Source organism: Pyrus communis, chromosome 10 (assembly GCF_041283825.1).
Source record: "Pyrus communis isolate YQ-2024b chromosome 10, ASM4128382v1, whole genome shotgun sequence".
NCBI classification, from domain to species: domain Eukaryota; kingdom Viridiplantae; phylum Streptophyta; class Magnoliopsida; order Rosales; family Rosaceae; genus Pyrus; species Pyrus communis.
This window is the reverse complement of record NC_142574.1, coordinates 2,862,845-2,886,661: the sequence shown is the minus strand read 5'-3', so window position 1 is coordinate 2,886,661 and position 23,817 is coordinate 2,862,845. Positions and strand designations below refer to the sequence as shown.

At 35.2% G+C, this 23,817-nt stretch overlaps 3 protein-coding genes across 9 annotated transcripts; 2 read left to right on the top strand and 1 right to left on the bottom strand.

Annotated features, from left to right (window-relative positions):
• The first annotated feature begins 304 nt into the window (after positions 1–304).
• On the top strand, positions 305–12,424 carry LOC137729863 (type IV inositol polyphosphate 5-phosphatase 3). 3 transcript variants are annotated; one of them, XM_068468912.2, is made up of 13 exons: positions 305–589; positions 4,152–4,213; positions 5,235–5,266; positions 5,466–5,577; positions 5,813–5,887; positions 6,317–6,389; positions 6,516–6,620; positions 6,942–7,806; positions 8,836–9,020; positions 9,553–9,661; positions 10,319–10,461; positions 11,355–11,589; positions 12,081–12,424. In XM_068468912.2, the coding sequence occupies exons 3-13, from the start codon at positions 5,237–5,239 to the stop codon at positions 12,102–12,104; spliced, it is 1,956 nt and encodes a 651-aa protein (XP_068325013.2). In that variant the 5' UTR covers positions 305–589; positions 4,152–4,213; positions 5,235–5,236; the 3' UTR covers positions 12,105–12,424. The 3 variants fall into 3 exon arrangements, with proteins under 3 accessions (XP_068325013.2, XP_068325015.2, XP_068325012.2); XM_068468914.2 differs by lacking the exon at positions 4,152–4,213 and having other exon boundaries at positions 358–589; XM_068468911.2 differs by lacking the exon at positions 305–589 and having other exon boundaries at positions 4,120–4,213.
• Positions 12,425–13,858: 1,434 nt separating this feature from the next.
• On the top strand, positions 13,859–17,421 carry LOC137728069 (NAD(P)-binding Rossmann-fold superfamily protein). The gene is made up of 10 exons (XM_068466956.2): positions 13,859–14,004; positions 14,084–14,145; positions 14,610–14,729; positions 14,863–14,962; positions 15,174–15,254; positions 15,507–15,556; positions 15,651–15,801; positions 15,888–15,944; positions 16,685–16,806; positions 16,907–17,421. Exons 1-10 carry the CDS (start codon positions 13,990–13,992, stop codon positions 17,094–17,096), a joined length of 948 nt encoding a protein of 315 aa, XP_068323057.2. The 5' UTR covers positions 13,859–13,989; the 3' UTR covers positions 17,097–17,421.
• Positions 17,422–18,984: 1,563 nt separating this feature from the next.
• Positions 18,985–23,287, bottom strand: LOC137729334 (putative choline kinase 1). Of its 5 annotated transcripts, none has more exons than XM_068468257.2 (9): positions 22,947–23,084; positions 22,435–22,525; positions 22,138–22,374; positions 21,162–21,283; positions 20,887–21,082; positions 20,082–20,199; positions 19,886–19,933; positions 19,477–19,577; positions 18,985–19,362 (listed from the first exon to the last, which is right to left on the bottom strand). In XM_068468257.2, the coding sequence occupies exons 2-9, from the start codon at positions 22,489–22,491 to the stop codon at positions 19,252–19,254; spliced, it is 990 nt and encodes a 329-aa protein (XP_068324358.1). In that variant the 5' UTR covers positions 22,492–22,525; positions 22,947–23,084; the 3' UTR covers positions 18,985–19,251. The 5 variants fall into 5 exon arrangements, with proteins under 5 accessions (XP_068324358.1, XP_068324359.1, XP_088534929.1 ...); XM_068468258.2 differs by lacking the exon at positions 22,947–23,084 and adding an exon at positions 22,737–22,829; XM_088678803.1 differs by lacking the exon at positions 22,947–23,084 and adding an exon at positions 22,737–22,824 and having other exon boundaries at positions 22,461–22,525.
• Positions 23,288–23,817: the final 530 nt, after the last annotated feature.

Here is a 23,817-nt window from a genome sequence, read left to right as displayed (position 1 = left end):
AGAATACATACAGGCATTATAGAGAAGAGAACCACAGAGATAAGGTGTCACAATTGCCTTAATCATATTTATCGAAAGCTAATATGACAACAGATTATTTTGCTTCTATATTTCATAATTACGATTACTTAGCTGTTTGGTTTAATAATTTTTCAAATTTACATTGCCTAATTAATTGATCGGTCTGGCTTCGGGAATCCACGAGTAATTTTTTTTTTTTTTTGGGTAAAATCCAGAGTAATTTAAGTGTTTTTTTTAGTGTGTTGAAAACTTGAAAGAGACGTCTGCTGTTTCTTCCAACTTTATACCAGCCAATAGTTAAAAAAAGCGCTCTCTCTCTCTCTCTCTCTCTCTCTTTCTTAAAGAAGCACAACCAACCTGAGAAAAAGCCCGTCTATGCATCTGCAGAGAAAGAACTCCTTTTGAGTTTAAATAAAAGGAGAAGCTTTAGCTAGCCTACACTCCTATATACCACCAAAAGAACAACAGCCGAGTTGTCTTCATTTTTGTGGATGCCGGGGAGAAGAGTCTCTCATCATCTGAAGAGCTGAAGTAGTAGAAAAAGAGTACCTATATTATAAAACCAAAGGTATGTCGTCTGTATTTTTTATCTCCTTCTCTGTGTCTCTGTCTCTCCCATTTCTTTCTGTTTCAGATGCATGTTACTTACTTCCACTTCCATACATATATAGATATATGGCTAGTGAACTATATTATGCATATACTTTTTTCTTAACGAAGGGTTTAGGTTTTCTAGCTCGCTCACCGCAATTGGTTGATCACGAATCCAGATCAACCAATGACTTATATATAATTCCAGACCTTATAGAAGAGGAAGGCCATTTTTATATTCCTTTTTACACATTTACACTTCCTTCCTCTTAATTTTATTTTTTATCTTTGATAACTGAGTAAAATTCCTGCACTTTGAAAATCTTCTATTTATTGAAGGAAACAAAATAAGAAAGAATTGAAGTGAATCAAATAAAATGTTTTATTATCAATGGGGGCAAGGAAAATTCTAGCTTCCACTTTTTTCAAATACAACAATATATTTATTTTAAAGTTTAGTTTTTTTTTTTTTTTTTTTAAATTTGTTTAATTTAAATAATCAAGTTTCTTGTTTCTGTTTTTAATATGTTTTACTAGGCCTGATCATCCCAATTTTGTGAGAATTGGTAAATGTGTGACGACTTATTATAGTGATTTTTTTTTTTTTTTTTTTTTTTTTTTTTTTACAAAGATTGAAGTATTTATACATAGATATCTTCCTTTTCATCACCAAATTTTGATGTATTTCTAGGTTTTGACCTAATATATTATGATCCCAACTAAGTTAAACTCCGACCCCTCATGAATTCATCATCTAAATTAACGTGCAAGAACTGTAAACTCAACATATTAAAAAAGATTAAAGGAACGCCCACGCCCCGCCCCCCGTCGCAAAACCAGCTGCAATTGCATCAATAGCCACAGTACCTTCTGTTACAAAGAAAGTATGATTCACTGGGTGTTGCTTTGTTCACTTGTGAGTCACCATGATCATGACCACTCTCATAGTACAGTATATATAGTCAGTGCATTTTATTTGTGGTCTTTTTATCACCAAAATGTGCAGGGTGATTAACTAGACGTACCAAAAAGATTATGCTCAGCTGGTAATTAACAGTATCAGTAGGCAACTATTTTTGTTAAAAAAGCTTATAATTAGTATCTGCCCTGTTGGTGGGAGACCAAAAGGGTCATGTACATAGGGTGAAAAAATTATATTTGCATTTTCAATGAGCTTGAATAAGAATGGACAACTATAAATTTTATATAAAACACTTCAGTTGAAGTCTTTTTTATTTAAACACGGTTAATGATTTTGCATTTCATAATTCGAGCGGTCCGAATCTGAGAAGAAAAACTAAAAACCCCAAAATACCAGAGTAGTTCCAACTCCAAGTTGGTTGCCTTATATTCTGGTTTAGCATGTCGCTGTGTTGCCCTTTCCAAGGGAGGCTTCATTGAATCTTCGGATCTTTGATCTGTTTTCAATTTGCCCAAATTGATTTCCGTCTTTACCTCTGTTAGTCAATTATAGACAATCTGCTAAATGACCCTTAAAATTGACACGTGCCTTGCACAAGAGATGGGCATCGTCGATCATTTGATCTTGCGTCGATTCTAATGGGTTTATAGTGAAGTAATATTTCTGTTTTTGACAAAAAAACAGAAGAAGTTATATTTCTATCTTCTCACGTGCATAACACATATCAATTTTAACAGGCATTTAACAAATCTTACACAAATGAAGTTAAACACTGTGATCAATTTGGCCAAACTGAAAACATATGGATTGAATTGACTAATAAAATAAAACACATAAATTATTTTTTCTTTTGAGCCTATTCTTATACTAGGTATTATTAATGATTTTCTTTATAAAAATATTAATTCTAATATTTATATTTGAACAAGAAAAATATATATATCTACACTAAGAGATGAAGAGTTTAGATTGAAATAGATCTTAGATTAGTCCTAATAAATTAGTATCAAACTGCCATACACAAGAAAGTCTTAAAATCTCGTACTTACAAGTTAAAAAAATACTTTTATATCGTATTACTAAATGATTATGCAATCAATTAGATGCAAAATTTCAACTATATTAATGAAGAATTCTATACTAAATTTATTGTAAGTAGCTCGTCTAGAATAACCGAGCATGCATGTGTTACGTGACATAATTTTGGAGAGTTGGTATGAGGTGTCTAAGTTCTAACCACATGATTATGGACCTCATGAAAAATCACACCTTTTACTTTTCTTGTGAGGATAAGATGATGTGGTCCCTTTTACTTTTGGCAGAGTGCCGGATGATTTTTACCTTCTTGTACATTGTGCTTGACCGTAGGTGTCCCTGTCCACATGAATAACTGATGAGGAAACTGCCTGTATGTCCAAAAATGTAGTTGTGCTGCCTTGCTTGTACAAATGTTTAAGACGCTCCACCACCACCACCAAACCACACCCACCCCCCCCCCCCCCCCCCCCCCCACCAAAAAGCCAAATACCAAACCAACGCCAAATACAACATCCCCCACCCCCACCCCGAAAAAAAAAACAAAAAAAAAAACCCCAATCCAACCCAAACCAAATCTTTAGGCTAATAGTTACAGAATAAGAATAATGCTCGGCTCCTAAAAGAAGAGGAGGAAGTCAAGGAGTTGGACTAGATCATCCCCCTCCACCACAAATCCCGCACAAAAAAAATTGAAATAAAAGTGACGCAGACCCTCAAACAAAAACATCAGAGTAAAGTTAAGCTATGAAAGTGTACAACCCAAAAGTAGTGAGTCAGTTGCGACCCCATTTGCTTGACGACAAAATGCGGGAGAAGTTTGAGCGATGAAGATTCTGTGGAAATCTTTTTCAATCTTTCAATCAACACACGAATCATCGATATGTTTTTAAGATAAATAATATCAGGAAGCGAAACTGAACACAGTTTTAGGTGTTCATTTTCATCGTTTCATTGTGGAATCCAGGCGGATTGAAATTGACGGCTGACTTAGCCACCAGAATAGTCGTTCTTGTTTCTTTGCGGTCAAATCATGGTGCACAGCTTAATATGCTAAACCAAAACACCAAGAAATTAGTAGATTCCGACAAATGGAGAGGCTACAACGAAACCAATGGATATTGGATTTGGATGGCCATCCAATTGGGGTGGAATGAAATGTGATGGGTCTTTTCTACCATTTGCTGTCTCTCTGCTCTCACAATCCCACTTTGTTCTTGTTCTTGTTAAAGTCTAGTGCTGATATGGTTTCACTGCACAAAATAACATTACTAGTTATTGGCATTAGTGACGCAATTGTGAGGTGGCGAAAAACACAATCAGTAACTAAGACAGGTTAATTAGAAAGTCTGATATGATACATCTTATTTACAATTGAAAAAAAATACTGCTAAACCGTAATATTAGTTAGAATCTAGTTAGCAGTTGTGCATGTAATTATATAGGTTTGGCTACACTTTCAAGATAAAACATGTTAACACATACAGACCGCAGTGCATGGTAATCATTATTTTTATTCCTCAGTATTTAGGCATTCAGGAATAGAATGCATACTCTAAGTAAAGATGGTTGACAAATGCAGGCCGCAGTGCTTGGTAATTCTTTCAAATACAAAAACTTGGAAGTCCAACCGTGGAAATTTAGGTCAGTTCGTTAACGATTGCAATACACTTTTTCGTCTTGCAGATTAAAAATAAATGAAAAATGGGTTCGGCACACTATTTTAAGAACACAAACTCATAAAACGAAAAACGCAGAAAATAATATTTAGTTTTAGTTCGTAGAACATCAAATTGATGTTTTTTCTCCATTTCAAGAACAATTTTTAAAATAATAAAAAATAAAAGATACATTATGAAACACAAGTTGTTGTTTTAAGGAAAAAAAAAAAATGGCTATGCCACCGCTACCATCATCATTACCCCAGCACAACCACCTCCACCGCCATCATCATCCTCCTCACCACCACCGCCACCATTTTTGACATCATCACCTCCCGCCTCCATCTTCACCACTACCATATTCTCCACAGCCATTGACTAACCGCGCCACCATGGCCACCACCACCTCCACCGTCTTATCATGATCACCACCTGCACCTCCGCCACCATGATCACCACTACCATCACCAAATTCTCCACCCCATTATTCTCATCATGGTACCACCGCGTCCACCATCTCCGCCGCCATGATCCCCATCTCTCAATCAACATTTTCACAACCATCCCACACAACCATTGTTAACACAACCATCCTCTGCAACAATCGTAATCACTGCCGCCACCACCGCAACCACTCTCTCCATCATTACTCGCTTCCCTTCTATTGCCACATCCTATATCCCACTACTGCTAACACCTCTATTGTCACCACTACTGCCACTACTGCCACTGCTGCCACTACTCCAACTACCATTGCTACCAAGACTGCTCTCGTCTTAACCTGTTAACCACCGTCGCACCATTATTACCAAACACAAATTTATATATTACTAGATTAGTCTTGTTCTTCATTTACGATTATCTGTTCTGTTTTCACATTCTGCTTACTAAAAAAAACAGAATTTTAAGCAATTTTAAATTCCTTCAAGCCTAAATACTTCATTGTTTTTCTTCTTCTTCTTCTTGTTAATTGTTATGGTCTCCGACCATGCATTCACATCCAGAGATGAAGCCCCACTCCAAGAACCCACAACAGGTACTCTCTCTCACCAAATATAGATACATACAGTATATATATATATATATATTTATATTGTTATTTAAATAGGAGAAGAGGGAACGTTGTGTTTTGTATTGTTTTAAGTTGGGTGTTAATTATGGGAAAAAATGAGAGGAATGTGCAGAGGAGTTGGGCTGAGCTTATGTGTTGTTTGGATTATTGGTCGTGCGTACAGGTCTTCTGGCCCAGAGTCGTCATGCGCAAGTGGCTCAACATCTCCGCCCAAGAGTCCGATTACAGCGCTGACACCGACGAAGACGACTGTGACGCCGACTCCGACACCCAAGGTTGGTATCCTTTCTTCTTCTTCTCTTTCAACCCAGTACAGAAAATTTTTATATTTTCTGATGATGCGTTTGTGTTTCAATTGGAATCTGGAAAATGGATATTTTGTATGATTATTATTGTCTTTTTGAATATTATGGGAATTTTACTGTATTTCTTGTGGAATTTGAGCTCAATTTTGTGTTTTTAGTTTTCACCTTTTGGGGTTTTAGGCTGACTGTAAAATGGGTTTTGCAGAGTTTAATCAACGGGCAAGAGATTTGAGGTTTACAGGCATCAAGGAAGATGAATCTGAGAGTGATGATGCTACTGGTAATATATGCTTTAACCACATTCTATTCTCCGTTCTACTTAATATCAATTTTCCACAGTCCTCGAGTTTTTCCCTTTTTTTTTTTTTTTTTTTTTGTTTGCGCCTTTTGATGATTATTGAAGACCCAAAACACGGTTCTTAGCATCTGTTTGAGATAAGATTTCACTATTTTGTTCTGAGCCTAAAGGTTTGCACCGAAGATGGAAGTGAATAATATGATTCTGATGTTTGATCAATGTCTTTTGGACATTTTGTAACATTGTTTAGTCTCAAAGCTCGTATGCATTTCCAGTGTTCGAACTTCTGATTTGAGTTTCTGGTGCCTTATATTTTTTATTTGTGCCATGGGATATCCTGGTTCCAGTATGCTGTTTTTCGCTAATTATTTTCATGACTGTACTTTGGTTCTTGTCTTTCTGGTTATGTAGACGATCTTCCAAGGGCACGAAGACGAAAGTCAGAGACTTTTAGGGCACAGTATATAAACGCAAAGGAATTCAGGTTGATGCCCATTGTTTTTTTGTGACGTTAAAGTAAACCATATAATTCACTACAATTACTGAATAGGTGGTGGTTTGTTAGACTAGCCATTTAACTTCCTATCTTTCTTCCTTTTGGTGTTTCCAGAGTATGTGCTACGACATGGAATGTTGGAGGACAAATTCCACCCGATGACCTGGACGTTGATGGTTGGTTAGATGTCAATGAGCCAGCTGATTTCTATGTGATTGGGTAAGCGTTTCTCCTCCCATTTTTTTGATTCGCTGATTTTTCATTTAGGGATCTTATGCTGTTTCTGTCAGGATCTGTTAATCAAGTGAACGATACTGCTACTGCAAATAAAATAATTATATAGATAAACAAATGCTACCGAAAATACTGATTTTGTATGTATCATATTTGTCCTTCATGTCCGCTATTATTTTTTGTGTACGATCGAAACTTTCTGTCCTCTTTAATACCCCCCACCACTTTGATCTGTTTTATCTGAATCTATTGTTCGTGGTCAAGAGTTAATCTTAGAAGTGTGAACTTTTTTGTTTTTGTTTTCAGTCTTCAGGAGATTGTTCCATTGAATGCCGGGAATATCTTTGGTGCCGAAGATAGCCGCCCAATTACTAAATGGGAAAACATTATTCGTGAAACACTGGACAGAGTTCGACCTGCGACGAGCAAGGTTAAATCTTTTAGTGATCCTCCATCTCCATCAAAGTTTAAGCCAGCTGATGATGTCCCTGATATTGAAGAGGAGAGCCTACTTGAAAGTGATGATGATATTGGGGAAGAAGTCCATCCGTTGGATGATGAAACCATAAATTCTGGTGACAGCAAGGGTATATCAGTCACAAATGAAGTACTGAATATTGGCGCTCAAGTTCCAGAATTCACAGATAATAGTAAACCAGGCATGGCAACCGGACAGGATTTACAGAGGCAAAGTTATTCTGCAAAGAAATTGGATAGGTTATATTGCCTTCGGACAGATGATTGTTCATTAGATGATGAAGCAACTTCTGGAGTCCAATTTAATGGCAAGTTAACCAGAATGCTTAGTGGATCTGAAAGGATTGGTTTGAGCTGGCCGGAGCCTCCATTAAACTTGCTATCTCAGAAGTCACTAGGAAGACAGAATTCCTTTCGAACAATGAAGTCTTTCAAATCCTCAAAATCTTTCAGAACGTACAATTCTTTCAAGTCAGCTGTGAATGACATGCCATCAGAAATAGCATTGCTTGCAGAGGTTGATCTTGAATCTCTCATGAAACGAAAAAGAAGGTCATCGTATGTAAGGATTGTAAGCAAACAGATGGTTGGGATTTTCCTAACTGTATGGGTTCATAGGAGCTTGCGTAAACATATTCAGAACGTTAAAGTGTCTACTGTTGGTGTTGGTGTTATGGGATACATTGGTAACAAGGTTTGTTTCTTTTCTATAAATTCCTATCTCCGTTCTTGTAAATTCTTTGTCATCACATTTAGTGTTATTACTGGTGGTATACTAACGTATATGCTTCTTGTCTTTGTCAGTAACTATACGATAGTCTTAACAATTTCTTTCTTTCTGCTAACATAATTTTGTGAACGGATCTTATGACACATTTTTACACATAGCTGATAACTTGTACAAGCAATTGGTAAACATTAGAGCAATTTTATAGTTTGCTCACTTTGCTTCCCCCTGTAATATACTATTGATGCCTGTCTATATTGTTCAGCTATGGATGAGCAATAGAGTGGATCCGTTTATCTAACTTGGAAATCAAATGCGCATTTTCTGTTGATTAATCATTACTAGGTCTACTAAGGTTTAACGTTTAAGATGTTTGTTGCTTCCATGATAAGGCTTGCCCATATTCTGGTGTCGCTGCAACACTTTTTTGCCACTTCACTGGACGATCCCTTCAGTGGTCATACGCGTTGAAATTTCCAACTCATCTAATTTTGAGGCTCTATTGAAGGGTCCATTTTTGTAGGTCCTTCAAGATCTCTTTACTCCATATGATCCATCTCTATTATATTTCCCTTCTTTGAAAATTTTCTTTGCTCGTTGAAGCAATACACTTTTCTAACAGATGACTTCATATTACATGTGATCAAAACTAATTCGAACAACTCTCTCTCCCATTAATTTGTACTGTTGCAACCTTTGTCTTAGAATTTATAGTATACCTTCATTATTTATTGTATCTCTCCTCATATTCCTGCTGTTCGAATGCTCCCAGTATCTCCACCACCCTTGTTCTATGGCTATATCGTAAACTTCTTTTCATCATATACCTGCTCGTTGATTTGCTCAAATAAGGAAGAAAGTAGTAGAAATTTTTGAAAATAATCCAATGCCTTCATATTCTACATTAGAAGGTGACCTTATGAAGTAAAGTTAATAATTGTTGGATTTGTTTTCTTATCGTTTATTTTATTCTTAGGCAGTTTTTCATTTTTTCAGGGATCTATATCTGTCAGCATGTCTGTGTATCAGACGCTTTTTTGTTTTGTGTGCACACACCTGACAGCAGGGGAGAAAGAGGCAGATGAAATAAAAAGAAATGCTGATGTGAATGAAATACATCGGAGAACTCAGTTTCATTCGTTTCCTGGTGTGGGGTTTCCCAAAACTATCTATGACCATGAGTAAGTACACTGCAGCTAAATTACAATATGCTTTCTTCGAATCTTCGGAGAGAATATCTTTTCGTATTTGTTTTTCTTTTTTCATCTTCTTAATTGAAATCTTTTCTGGATGAAATTATCTCATGAATCATTAAATTATGCTGCAGAAATTATTATACTTGTAAAGAGAGAAATGTTTGCGCTTTGCACAACATTGACTTTGAATAATTATGGTGTAGGAAATTTTGGAAATCGTAATGAAAGATAGTTGCATGATATTGACTATTCTCTGGTCACTTTTTATTCAGTTATAACAGTAACATTATTTGATGTAATAGTCTCCAACTAGAGGTTTTCCTATATCCTACCATCTCATGTCAGGAAAATTATTAACTATGTAAGTTATGTATCAATCTGATATAGGAAGTTGCTAATCTTGGCTAATCCACATTCTACTTTTAACGGATGTGAAAAATTAGTTTCACCTTCTACTATATTATGACTTCAATTTACAGTGTTTTAATAACAGTGAAAGTATTTCCTTTTCCTACAGAAGAATAATCTGGTTGGGTGATCTAAATTATCGTCTTAACTTGTCATATGAGAAAACACGAGACTTTATCTCCAAAAAGGAGTGGTCGAAGTTGGCTGAGAAAGACCAGGTATGTCTTTTTAATTTTCTTAAGACAGTTTGCTTCTCTGAAATTATTTTTTTATTTATGTCTATCTAGTTCCACTCTCTATGCATCTGTGTTGTCCCTGACTATCTTGAACTTCCATTTGATTTACTAAGGATTTGAACCGATGTTTGTATCCCACTTTTGTAGCTTGCTAATTCATGCTTACCGATTCTAGGTCAATCTTTATGACAATGAGAGGTTGAGCCAACAGAGGAAGTTGGGCCTCTTAGATGACACATAAATATATAAATGTTGGTTCTTTTAAATAATGTATTTAGATTATAGATTTTGTAAGATGCAAGATGTAACAAGAGAGACTATCTTAAGTTAGTCTGCACGTGTAAATTTTTAGAATTATGGAGATTGAAAATCTGAAGCCAATAAGTTGAGTGTCTTAAATCATATAACCCAAATGTGTATGAATGATGGTTCATTTGTTCCATTAAAAGAATTGTGTGCTTTAATGTACAGAATATCTGCTTTAAATAAATTCTAATCACTTGACTGCAAATTGGGGATGGGACATTTTTGAGATTGATCCACTGAAATTTTTGAGTAGTTGAATGAACTTTAGACTTTCAGTGAAGTTAAGCGGGATTCCAAACTTGGCTATTAAGCACAGTTTGTTTATCTTGACAGCTTGCAAAACAATTTAAAAAAGGCCGTGTATTTGATGGGTGGTCAGAGGGTGTTCTAAATTTTCCACCGACGTACAAGTATGAGACCAATTCAGAGAAGTACTGCGGGGAGGATGTAAAGACTGGGAGGCGCACTCCAGCATGGTAGGCCTCTGTTCATCTCTGTTTCTGCATTTTTATTTGGCGGCTTACTTTTTTACTTGTTTTGTTTCGACAACTGCTTTGCACAATACATGTCAACCACTCTTGTTAAGGCTGATTTTGATTTTTTTGGTATGATTCTCCACTAATTGTAATATAGGTGTTATAATTTATGCCATATTTAAGGAACCTTCTTTGTCAACCAAAGAGAGTGAAATGACATTCGACATTTGTGTCCTCAGGCTATTTATATTAAAGAAGTTTCATAGTATCTTTAGTATCTTTAAAGAAGCTTAATGACGTTCGACATTCATAAGCTTTGATGACTGCCAAAAAAAGGGTAATCTATTACAACTACAGAAGACAAATTTCGACGTTGAACACCCTTAATTATGTATGGAGATTGAGAAATGGATTATGTATCTTTTATATTTGTACTTACCCCATAACCAGCGTGTAACACCTTATGTGGATTTTCCCTGTAAATGGTGCTTTGGTATTATACTAATTTGTTTTATTGCTAGGGTAATAGGTTTGAATTATTTTTCTAAGATCTTCAAAGTTTTGGTTTGTTCTAAGATTTTGACCTATGGGTGGTAGGTTTCGTGTTGAATAGCTTGTTTCTTAAAATCTAAACATATATAATGAGTAAATGCGAGGTCTCACATGGATTCTGATAGTTCTGTAGAGCTCATTTAAATATTGAAATTATTACTTATTTCATTACCCATGAAAGTTGGGTTGAAGTTTCATATCCTCTTCATGAATTCTTTTTTGTTTCGAATCTTAATAAGTGTTTGAATTATTTTTTTCATGTTCGTTGCAATATAAGGTGTTTCTTCTATTTTTATCGGTTACTTGAACAGAATTGACCATAGTGTGACTGTATTTCTCAGGTGTGACCGTATTCTTTCATATGGACGAGGAATGAGGTTACTGAGCTATAGAAGGGCTGAAATTAAACTTTCTGATCATCGGCCAGTGACTGCCACATATGCAGTTGAGGTTGAGGTGTTTTCTCCTAGGAAGCTACAACGGGCCCTCACGTTCACTGATGCCGAGATTGAAAATGAGGACGCTGTAATGGATGTGGGTATTGATTTTGGAGAGAACTGCTTAAAATTGGGACAGGTGAGTACTTTCCTAGGCATTTGATTTGATTAATATCTTGCCTGAATTTTTGAATTCTACTGTTACTAGGGAAAGTTAATGGCATAGGTTTAATCTGTCACCCTACCTAGTTCCGGCAACGGGCTTTTTCCTTGCTTTCTGTTGATAGATGTGTTTTCTCAATTGGAAATGATCCAAGTTACATTCTTGAAGTTTTTGGCTCCGTGCCTTGTGTCTACTTTGGTATCTCTACTGCTAAGAAAATCCTCATTGCCGAGGGACAACTATCATTTTGTTTATGTCGCTGACTCCCAAGTTAAAATACGTGATGTGTACATACTACATTCTAAAAATACCTCCTTTTTTCGGCCCCAAAATTCAATTGATTACCCAAATGGTCAATTGTCCTTGCGGCTTCCCCACAAGTCGTCTTGTAATACGGTTTTGTTTTATGTTTACCTTAAATCATTTGTGATGCCATTCCTACTTGCTAAACATGCTTCCTGATGCAGGATATTTCCGATTGGGAGCGTTAACGGATGCGGAAATGTGGTAGTTGGGAGTACGTAAAACTCGTGAAATGTTTTACATTTACATTTACAACGAACAGTCATTTGAAGTTGGAGTGTGTATGTCATAGGGGATTTTGCGCATTGGTCTGAGAGCATATTAGTTGAGTCAGAGTCGAGACGGAACGGAGTCGGAGTCGAGACGAGTCATAGAGAATATAGTTTGTACAGTGAGGTTGTATTTTTATACATGTGTATCATCAATGCGTGTGTATATAGAGATTATATATCTTAGTACAAAGTTTCAATTTCCAATAGTAAAAATAAAAAGTTGATTGCATCGTTTACTCCTTTTATATTCTTTCCATTCCTCAAGTGGCTCACAAAATGAAAATGGTGAATCGCCACTCATACTACTCATGGAAATATAGAGCTCGTTTGGATGTACTTTTGAAATGATTAAAAACGTTTTTGATGAAAATGTTTTTGAAACCAATTTTTAGTAAAAATGCAAGTAAATTTTGGAAAAGCATGTAAAGTGTTTCCTGAAAGAAATACATAACTTGTGCTTCTTCCAGAAAGCACTTTAAGTGCTTTTGGAATCAAAAAACATTTTTTTTCTAAAAGCGTTTGGTAATTTTAAAAGCATATCCAAACGAGCTCATAGAAATCCTCAAAATATATTCAAGATATGAAACTGAACTAACAATTATGTAGGGACTATTTTAGGTCTGGTTGTTACTCGGTGACTATGAATTCACGGTTTTCGTTTATTTTTTTTTGGGCTTAATAGCAAGTATCGAGATTAAAATATTAAAAGTACATTTATTTATTTTTCACTCGTGATATAAAATTCAAAAATGAATAATCATGCATTTCTTGATTAGCGGGTGACTAAAATAAAAATAAATCTTAAATGGGTTAGTAGTTTACACTAAATAAAAATTCATCCTATTTCATTCCGATACGCATTACACGTGTTGAGTTATTATTCATTTAATAAATGGGTTTGTATTCAAATTTGAAATTCCTTACTAATTTAATAAATGGATCGTCTTGGGATTAAACGTTTAATGGTACTACTGACTGATCTAAGTGTCACTTGAGCAACAATGAGCACTTACTCATTTGAATGTGTTGGCTGAATTTATTTTGGGTGTGTGAATATGATATGCACATGTGTCACAGTTGGATGTGTAAGCCACTTCTCTCATTGTAAATTGATTTTGGGCAAGAACCTCAACTTTCATATCTGCCGATTTACCTATATATAAAGCCCAACTGTATGATTATTATACGTACTTCATGAGACTTATTTAGATTATTTATAAACAAGTTTATCACATGTGACAGAGCGTGTAAAGATGTGAAAAATCATTTCACATCCAAGTGTTAAGAAACCCTTGCAAAGACTAATAGGTTGGGTCATTCTCATTGTTAACTAGCTTTGGGGTTAAACTTTAACCCGTTTAATACCTTAACACCACCTAATTAGTTTTTCTAGTACATCGTGACATTGACAAATGTTACTACTAATTCACATTTTTTAAGGTCTACTTCATAATGTATTTTAATGATTTAACCATTTATCTTTTAAGTATTCGTTCAAGTATCATATCTACCAAACACTACTCAAATCCGCAACTATATAACCGTTAAATTAAGTGATAATCATTTTATTGTTCCATCGTGGAACGTGTTTGTCAATTAAGTGATAATCTATTTGCCGCTACGTGGCATAAGGAAAAACCATTAACTGTGACTTTAATTAGTAGACGGCTATACCCGCATTGGCAGCATCATTTGACCGAAATGTTAAAAAACGATAAAAAGGCATGGAAGAGTTGGAGAGGGAGACTCCACGAATCTAAGTGTCAGACTTGAAATTCACTTATCCATTGAAGCTCTTGCAATGTTTCTTCTCAAGGTACTCCCTCCCTCCCTTGATCTCTTGTTCTTTCTCTTGACTTCATAAGCCTATAATTTTATTTATCTGTATTTTACAGGCATGGAGACAAACAGCTTTTGGAGTTTATGGGTACCTGAATTTCACCAAGTCTGGTTTCATGTAATCTTCCAATCCCTGTAATTTTCAATTGGGATCATAAATCATAATGTTGCAAGTAAATGCTGTATTTATGTATTCAGAAAGATATACTCTTCAACTGATAGGAAGCAAAGCATATGACTTTTCCCATGGTGGATGCCTAATTTCATTCACCTCTTCTTTTCATGATATAAATTTTGGGGTTTTGGAAATTTGTTGAAGAACTTAATCATCCCAACAATGGCTTTTTTGAAGTGCATAAATTTGAATTTTTTTATTTTCTAGAAATCTTAAGGAACCGGATCGATAATGTGAGGTTCAAATACTCTGTGTATCTGTATGATAGAACGATGCGTTTGTTAAATCCGTTATCTGTCCTATTTCTTCCTTCCGAAATGTTGCTGTTGTGTTCACAAGAATAAAGTTTATGGAAGAAGTCTCGTTGCGCTTTTTTACTTGTTTTAATTGATGTAAAATCCTTGCAGAGAACATTCAAAGAAATTCCAGTCAGAGGATATGCAAGCACGGATAGAAGGGAAAAATTGCATTGTAACAGGAGCTAATTCAGGCATTGGTTATGCAACTGCCGAGGGACTTGCATCACGGTGCTTTTCTTGCTTTATTTGTGGGCTAGTTGTTATTTGAGACTTAACTTCAGTTGCTAGAAACGTAGTTGCTATTGTTTTTTTTTTTTTTTCCCTTTAATTTTTGTTTGTTTATTGTCTTATGATTTTTCAGCGGCGCAACTGTCTATATGGTTTGTCGGAATAAGGAGAGGGGTGAAGCTGCACAGTCTAAAATCCAAACTGACACAGGAAACCAAAATGTTCATTTGGAGGTATATGGCATCCTTTTTTTTTTTTATTGTTTTATTTATTTACATGGGTTCCTTTCACGTATTTTAGTGGTCAATGACCCAATGTTACATCCCAGGCGGTTATTGTTATACGTTATCAAATTATATACTAGTTCACTAAGTAATGATCTTTGTGATCTTTATGAATGTCTTGTTTTGATTGTAAATGTTTTAATATGGTTTTAATTTGCAGGTCTGTGATCTATCATCTGTTAGTGATATCAAGTCATTTGCGTCCAAGTTTTCCACAAAGAACATGCCAGTTCACGTATTGGTAAATATCCATTCTGATATTCTAGGAACCTAATATTGCAGTTAAATGTGCTGGGATCTTGTTAATTTTAAACCAGTATATAATATTAATACATATATATATATATATTATTTTGTTATCATCTGTTGAAGTTTTTGTCTGATTTCTGGCATTGTGAATTAATTTAAAACGAATCAAATTTGTTTGCAATTTGGTGGCTTTCTTGTCATGTCACTTTCTGTTTGATTTTGAGAAATATCCTGCTGCCTTTAGGTGAACAATGCTGGTTTGCTTGAGCATAATAGAGTTACCACATCAGAGGGGTGTGTTCTCGATTACCTCTGTACACAGTTTTGTTTAGATATTCTATCCTTTTTCTCTAGATAAAATTTTAAGTCTTTTTCTTTCAAATGCCAGGTTTGAGTTGAACTTTGCTGTGAATGTATTAGGCACCTATGCCATGACGGAATTGATGTTGCCATTGCTGGAGAAAGCTACACCTGATGCCCGGGTTATTACTGTTTCCTCTGGTGGAATGTACACTACACCATTGACCAAGGATTTACAGGTAATTGCTTCTATGACATTCTGTTCGTAACGTTACACTCGATTTGTCCAATGCTCATCAAGTTCCAAAATATATGTCTAATGCAGTTTAGTGATGGGAACTTTAATGGCGTGGAACAATATGGTCGAAACAAGAGAGTTCAGGTTTGATCCCTTTAAGAGATAATATATTTGCATTATTTTAGTGATTTTTTATCCTCTTTATGATATGTTTCAGAAGATGCCAAGAAGGATGATCTGAATACTGTGATTCGATTATTTCTACTGAATTTAAGCGGAGGAAAACTAATGCATTCAACTGAGCAAGTTCTTAAAACTTCTTTTTGCACAAAAATTTCTGATAAATATGCCACATAACATGAATCAGAATGCAGTGTACTCTGAACCTTAGCCTTGAGTTCTCTTCCAACATATTAGACGGAGTTGATATAACAAACGGTAGTTCTTGGTTTTGGTAGCAGTGATTTCGTTTGGATTTGGTAGTTACGTCTTAAGTTGAGGAAATTTACCGACATTCCTTCTGGTTTCTCCTAAGAAGTTTCAGTGCTAGTAATTTGGTAGATTCACAGTTGACACTATCATGGAATGTTGTTAACACTAAGAAATACCAGATGATAGTATTGATTATGTTTGTATATAATCTACAATTATGAAGTACTTTTACTCAGCAAATGATAAAAGAAAGGGAAAGGAAACAACTGCCTTTCCTTTTTTTTTTTTTATCCCTGGGATATGATATTTGGGCTTAAGAGGTACACTACTAGGTTCCCAGATAAGTATAAATGCTTAATTAACAAAAGCTTATATGTGTGGATGCGAGCTGTTCGTCACTTCGAGTAAAAACTTTTTCAGCTATTTCTGGAGCTAACATTGTTCTTATTCAGGTGGCGTTAACAGAGAAATGGGCTGATATAAACAAAAACAAGGGGATTGGATTCTACTCAATGCACCCAGGTTGGGCTGAGACACCGGGGGTTGCCAAGAGTTTGCCAAGTTTCTCTAAAGCGTACATAATCTTTAACATTTTCCATCTCTTATTTGTATCTGCGATCTATTTTCTTCTGCTTTATATCTAATCTTCCATTTTTTTTCTAAATTTGTTTTAGTCTATCGGGAAAGCTTAGAACGAACGAGCAAGGTGCAGACACCGTAATTTGGTTGGCTTTACAGCCTAAAGAAAAACTTGTATCGGGAGCATTTTATTTCGATAGAGCAGAAGCACCTAAACACCTTTTGTTTGCAGCAACAAGCCGGTCTCATACTGAAATCGACTCCATTTATGACACTCTTAAGTAGCTTATCTAGGACCTCCGCATAAGTTTAATTCGAAAAACACATACTGTGAAGTCTTGCTGGAAACTTTTATGGGTAAATTTATTAACAAAGGGATGGAAAGGATCAGACTTTGCCTTGCATATGGAGCTCTATACAGGCATAAAACACGTTTTAGTGTCCCTTTGGTGCCCCGTTATTGTTTGTTTAGTGAAAAACTGTATTTTTATTGAAGATTTGTAAAAGGTTGTATTTATGTATATTTCTGATTTTTGTTTATGTAGAGTTGCAGAATTTATTTTCTGAATTCTGATTAAATATACTGAATATATGATTGTAGTCCTTAAAATTCAATTTTCTCTGAATTTAAGTTCAACATAATTTTTCTTTGTGACTAAATATATTGATGCCATGTTTACGAATCCATGATTGGAATCAAAATACAGAATTGGATTCTGATCACGAAATCTATCTTTATTTACTAAACTTGAGTGAATAAAAAGAAAGGTGGGACCTATACAAAATAAGGATCTCAAATTTTCATTTTGAAGGAATTTGACTACTTAATTGGAGGTGGTAAGATACAGAAGAATCAGAATTAATTGTTCTTATCCGTTATGGCCTTAGATATTTACTATAATTTCAGTTTTGCCGGCCACCACTATCCACTGCTAGCAAAAGGACCTTTTGCTGTGTTGTGTTTCTTGAATTTCATGTTTCTTTAATAAACATAGGGATTAGGAAAATAACAAATAATTAATGCTTATAGGGTAATTACTATTAAGGTTTTATTATGTTCCAAATAATATTATTAATGACATTAATTTGAAGTTATCCAATTAATTAGCATATAAATATGCTATTTAGAATAAGGGTATTTTAGTAATCATCATTCATTTCTATTCCAATTCAAATAAACTAATAAACAATTTATATGAACTCAGTTTCATTTTTAAGTAAACAATTTTAATAAGAATATGATTCCAACTACTAATTTCAACTCCTACTCAATTAAATATCTCTTATTTTAATTAAGGTTACGTAATTTGCTTCAATTCTTGTGGGGTTTTGTGTCTCAATGATTGTACAGAGCATTAGTCACCACATGCTAATAAAGACCTTTTAGTGCTATCACACCAAACCTTCCCCACCCTGAGTTGAGTTCCCATCAAAGGGCGACAAGGAATAAGTATCAACACTTGAACTGACATCCAGACACGTTAAAGCAAACCAAATGTTAATCTTCAAAGCAATAATAGATTAGATCTAAAAGGCGTAGTTTGGGTGAGCGTAATAACTGTATATAGAAATCAGTAGCTTGAGTTTAATATCTATAATACTACTGCTACACTAATGTGAGTTCAATATGTTGATACCACAGTCATGAGTACATATGAGTTCTATATATTAGTATCACAGTCAAATTTATGACCAACTGTAGGAGTAATTCCTATATGAGTTCAATATATTAATATCATATTCACTTTTTTCGGCCTAGTGTGAAAGACTAGTTCTACTCTAAACTACACTAAAAAACTACACTAAAAAGAGATGAAAATTTGAACTCAGTAACGTGTTAGGTTGAGCTTTGAAGGCCGGAGTATTGTAGCTACGCACCAAATTTCGAACCCGACGTTTTGCAATGTTTCAATTATTAACATTTACATAAAAGAAAGGAAAACAATCAGATTGAACAGAAGAAGGTCCATGACAACAACACTGCAGAAAAACAAGCAAGTACGAAACCACTTAAAACTTTCCGAAAATTTCCGAAGATGGCTTAAGTTTTAGTGAATGGCATCTTCATAAGAACATATGTTTAGTTAGTTTCCACTCAGTTCGAAAAGGGTTGAGAATCGACGACAGAATGAGTTGGCATAGAACACCCCGGTACTATACACAATAAAGCTCATAAGGGCACTCAAACAACTCTTAGTTAATAAGTACTTGTACAAGAACTTAACAAACGAAGAAGAAACCGTCGGTCGTCAATGCCATTTACAGCTACATTTCATATTTATTTCTCACACGCCTTTTCTTTTCTGTTTTTGGTACAAAACTCTCACACGTCTTTATTTGTATAACTATTTCACACTTACGATAATATTTATGAAGTAACATCACTAAGCACGAAGGAGATGGTCTTCAGCATACTATAAAATCCTTGTTGGTTGTGTAATTACAGGGAATCACCTGAAGAACCCAACAATGCCGGCTTCCTCAACCAGTACTGCTGAAACCTCTGCCTCGCATACTCCGTGTAGTCAAAATCAATTTTGTTCACATGACCCTGGAAACCAGCAGAAAACGTAAATATGTTATAAACACAAAGAGGCAGTCAACTCACACAAACACGCGCAAGCTATTGCGAATAACAGTGTAAGGAAAAGTAGAAATGATTTACCGAAATTATTCCCCATAAGCCCCAAAAGAGATGGTTGGCCAAAGTGTACTTCTCTGTTATTTCAACTAGCTGCTCCACCTCAGCATCACTGGGTTCGCAACCTATAAGGAATATTGGAGACGAAGTGTGCTGAGAATCACCAACGCTTTCAAATTAAACATGAGCAAACTTTGCTCAATTATTTTTCGGTCAATAATGCTAAACGTCAAACATGAACAATCTGAGCAGTAACATGCACACAAACCAATAACCACGCCCAGATCTTGCAGAAATCTTCCTTACACAAAGCTTGACAACCAACGAGCTTTGTACGTTTAAACAGTTAAATGTAGGAACAACCGATATCCGTTTACCCAGATACATGTATATCACAAAATCAACAGAGGAATCAGAAAATGAATAAGCTAACCTGCAGAGCTCAGATACGCACGGACAAATCTCTGGCGCTCCTCCAGACCTGATTCTCGAGAAAACCAAAATATATAATTTGTAATGAATGAAAAATACCAAATGATTATTTCCATGTTTTCAACTTGATTGAATTCTCAAGGTTAAAGCAGGAGAAAATGCACTGAAGGACAAATCACAAACAAATTAACAGTTACCTGGATAATTCCTGTAGTCCAAAACGTGAGGTGTCTCAGAGTGGTAGTTTGCTACCATTTCACAGAAATGATTTGCAAGGTCATAAGCGACAGGATTGTAACTGGCATATTCATAATCCTGGAAACATAACAAAATCATAATATAACCATTGCAACACATGTTTATAACGTTGCTTTATGTACATTTTTAGCAAGAATATAACCGGAAATCCAACGACTGATAATTTGAATCATGCTCGGTGAATATACTTTGAATGTGATGCTAGACAATTTGCATAAACTTCTACATGCAAGCAAGAAATGCCAAGAAAATTGACTCTCAGCGATTGCTTCATGAGTTACATTCAGAAATACTACTGCTTAGAACTCTGTCATTTACTTAGTTATCATCCCAAATCCGCGTACCCCTCATTCCTTAAACAGGCCAAAACTAGTAAGAACGCATTTTCTTGATTGCATCGACATCATGATTCAAATCGAAAAATGATGGATTTATTGTTAAAATAGACTTGGACTATGTTTTCTACTACTCAACAAGTTGACACTATTAACTAAGAAAATGTTTTCTACTACTCAAGAAGTTGACACCGTTAAGTTAGTAAGAAAAACTTATCTACTGTCCATGTCAAAATAATTAAATTCAGTTTGTAGAAACTGAAGTGTTCAACTTCAGTAACAATCCTAGGTCACAAGTGGAATCGCGTGGAAGGAAAGAAAAGTAGTAAAGAAAGTGCAACATTTTTAAAACCAACGAAACAGTTAATGACAATGAAATGGTTTCGTTGAAACCAAGTAAAGAACTCACAATTATAGTGATTAATCTGGTCTCTTCATCCATCATTATGTTGCCGTACTGCAGGTCATTGTGACAGAACCCAATTTCTTGATAGTCCTGTGACAGTTCTTTCTCTAACATACTAATTTCCTCTTCCAAAGTATCCAAGCCGAATTCCTGTATGTCTTTTATCGAACACAAGTTTTTTGCCTCATTGAGCCAGTTCCTGGGGAAAATACGTAAACTGCATAAAAATTCATGAATACTCAGAAGGGAAGCTTTAACATTTCAAAATATAAAATTACCTCATTCTATCCCAAAGGACTACATTTCTTGGACCAGGCATATCCAAATTGTGGAACTCTCTCAGCTTAGCTGCTATAATAGCAGATATTTCGGGATCACGAAGGTCAGCAGCTGATAGCGTCTGAGAATTGAAAAACACAATAGCGTATGGATATGATAAAAAATCTTCTGCAACAGGTTATATGAAGAGATTACACTGAACCTCAAACATGCCTTTGTTCAATTTTGGTATGATAGAGGATAAAATCCCAAAGCAAATCAGTCCGTCCTTTTTTATGTTAGATCATTTAAGTCCAATTTAAATTAGATGATACATAAGTTGTCCAGCTGAAACAATCAGTGATTGGAAGGTAGAACCGGAGAAAATCTATTACATCTTTATCATCTATCTTGATCCTAAAGATTGATTGCCTCTCATGTTCTTTAAACTTTTTTCGCTTAACTATAAGATTCTGCAAATAGGCTGTTCAATTTTATCCAAATGGTTCGGTAAATATAACACTCAAAACTTATGCATACGTGTCAGGGTTTCAATAGTCTATGATTTCTGGTGTAACGAGTTTAGGCTTTTCTAGTCGTATCACAATCTTATCAAAAATTGACTAATAAAAAATGACATGAAGCGATTAACGGCTTCTTCCTTTCACGACAATATAAGACATCAGATACCCTTATCATACACCAAAATCTAAAGTACGACTTTAAAAGAATGATCAAGATTACAGTGACCATCCCGTCAATTCAGTCCTAAAGCGCAGCAGATTGGACCTTATTCTTCTTTTTATTGTTTACAACCACAATATAATGTCATCATGCCACTAACTTTTAACCATTAAACTAAGGAAAAGTAGTGACAATTATAGAGGATTTAGTGAAAGTATTCCAAAGACATCATTAGTTAAAGACTTAGTTAAAGTAACGCGTACTAAAAAAAAAAATGATAATATGAAATGGTAAACATAGCAATTCACATACTCTAGCGTGAATGAACTCCTCAACCCGTCCCTCTGCAAATCGCCCAAGAAGACGCGGCCCCTGGCCGTGCTTGGACATGCACTCAAATGTCTGAATTTCATCCTCCCGATTAAAAAACACTTCAACTCCTTCACCATAAACCCGAACCAAAACTTTCCGGAAAAGGTCACCACCGTTCCTCGTAGGCCAACTTATTTGATACACCTCATTAGTCATGGCCCCCTTCAATGGGGTGACCTGCAAGGCATTCAAATCATCCACTACATCCCCCCATTCAGAAGCTACAGATAAAAGTACCTTCTTTAATTCCTCTGGAAGACAACCTTTAACTAGACCAAGTGTCTTGATGGCCATTTTGTATCAATTATCAATTCAAACAGAGGTTCACCTGCATATCAAAGTGTTCCATTAGCTTCTATCTTATCGAATTCTGGCACCCTAATCCTATATTGTTCCTGAAATCTAATCAAGGTGCTTAATTGGGTTTACAACAGCTTAATTGCTATAATCTAATCATATCGAAATCGATGAATTCAGAAGATTAGTCATCACAGCTGATGGAATTAAAAAATTGTTCAGCAAGAAACAAAGAAACATACCCACATGAAACGAACAGTAAAATTCAAGGAGAAAAAAGCTCAAAGCTGCAATCTTTAATGGTAATATCTAACTGAAATGCTCTATTAACTTCAGCACTTGGAAGATAACACAACCCAAATGATTAAAAGAACAAAAAACATATGAAATTTACAGAACCCAAACGAAAGACAAACAAAAAAGCATTAAGAGATTGAGAAAGAAGAAGTCACCTAAGGAAGAAGAGTTCAAGAAAGATGCAGGTTAGTTTGATATGCCAGACTGCAGATCCTTTTTATATCAATGTGTAAACAATCAATGAAAAGTCAAAATGTGAATAGATAAAATGCTTGAAATAATGAACAGAGTCCCCTTGGCCCAAAAGAGGGAAACAAATTAATAAAAGAACAAACCCCAGAATCCCATGAGGGTGCGGTTGTGGGATCAGAGAAAATAATATTTTTTTTAGAATAAAAAGTCCAAAAACTGACTTTTCTCTTTGTTTCTGTGGCAAGCAAAAGCAGAGTACGAAAATACAAAGGGTGTTTTGGGTCTGTAAAATTGACTGAATCTTGCTGCAGATTCTGAGCCGAAATTGATTAGTAACCAACTCGGATTGACCAGATTCTAAATTCTGAATACGAGTAGGACGCGGTGAATGCTTTTGTTTTTTATCTTTCTCTTTGTGTGTTGGTTCCGTTCTTCTTGTTAACTGGGTCAAAGGAGTTAGTGTCAAAAGAAAACGAAGTTACAGACTTTTTGATTTATGCACAGAACAACAAGGAAATGTGGTGCCTGCGGGGCCCAGTTATTGCTCGCCAAATGAGGACTTCTCTTTCGCTAGAGACTGTAGAGTTTTTGTTTTTTCTGCACCTCTTCTTTCCTCTGCAAAGGGCATCCACGTAATTTAGTAGATTTTGGTTTTGAATATTTTCATATGTTAGAAAGAGAATAGAATAGAATATTAACTTTAGTATGCACAATTTTTTTTTTTTGACGGAGTTGAAATGTGAATAACGTACATCTTTAATTATATATATAGTATATTTATCATATTTTTTAGGGAAAAAGACTGTTTACTATTCTTATATTTCGTGGTTTTCA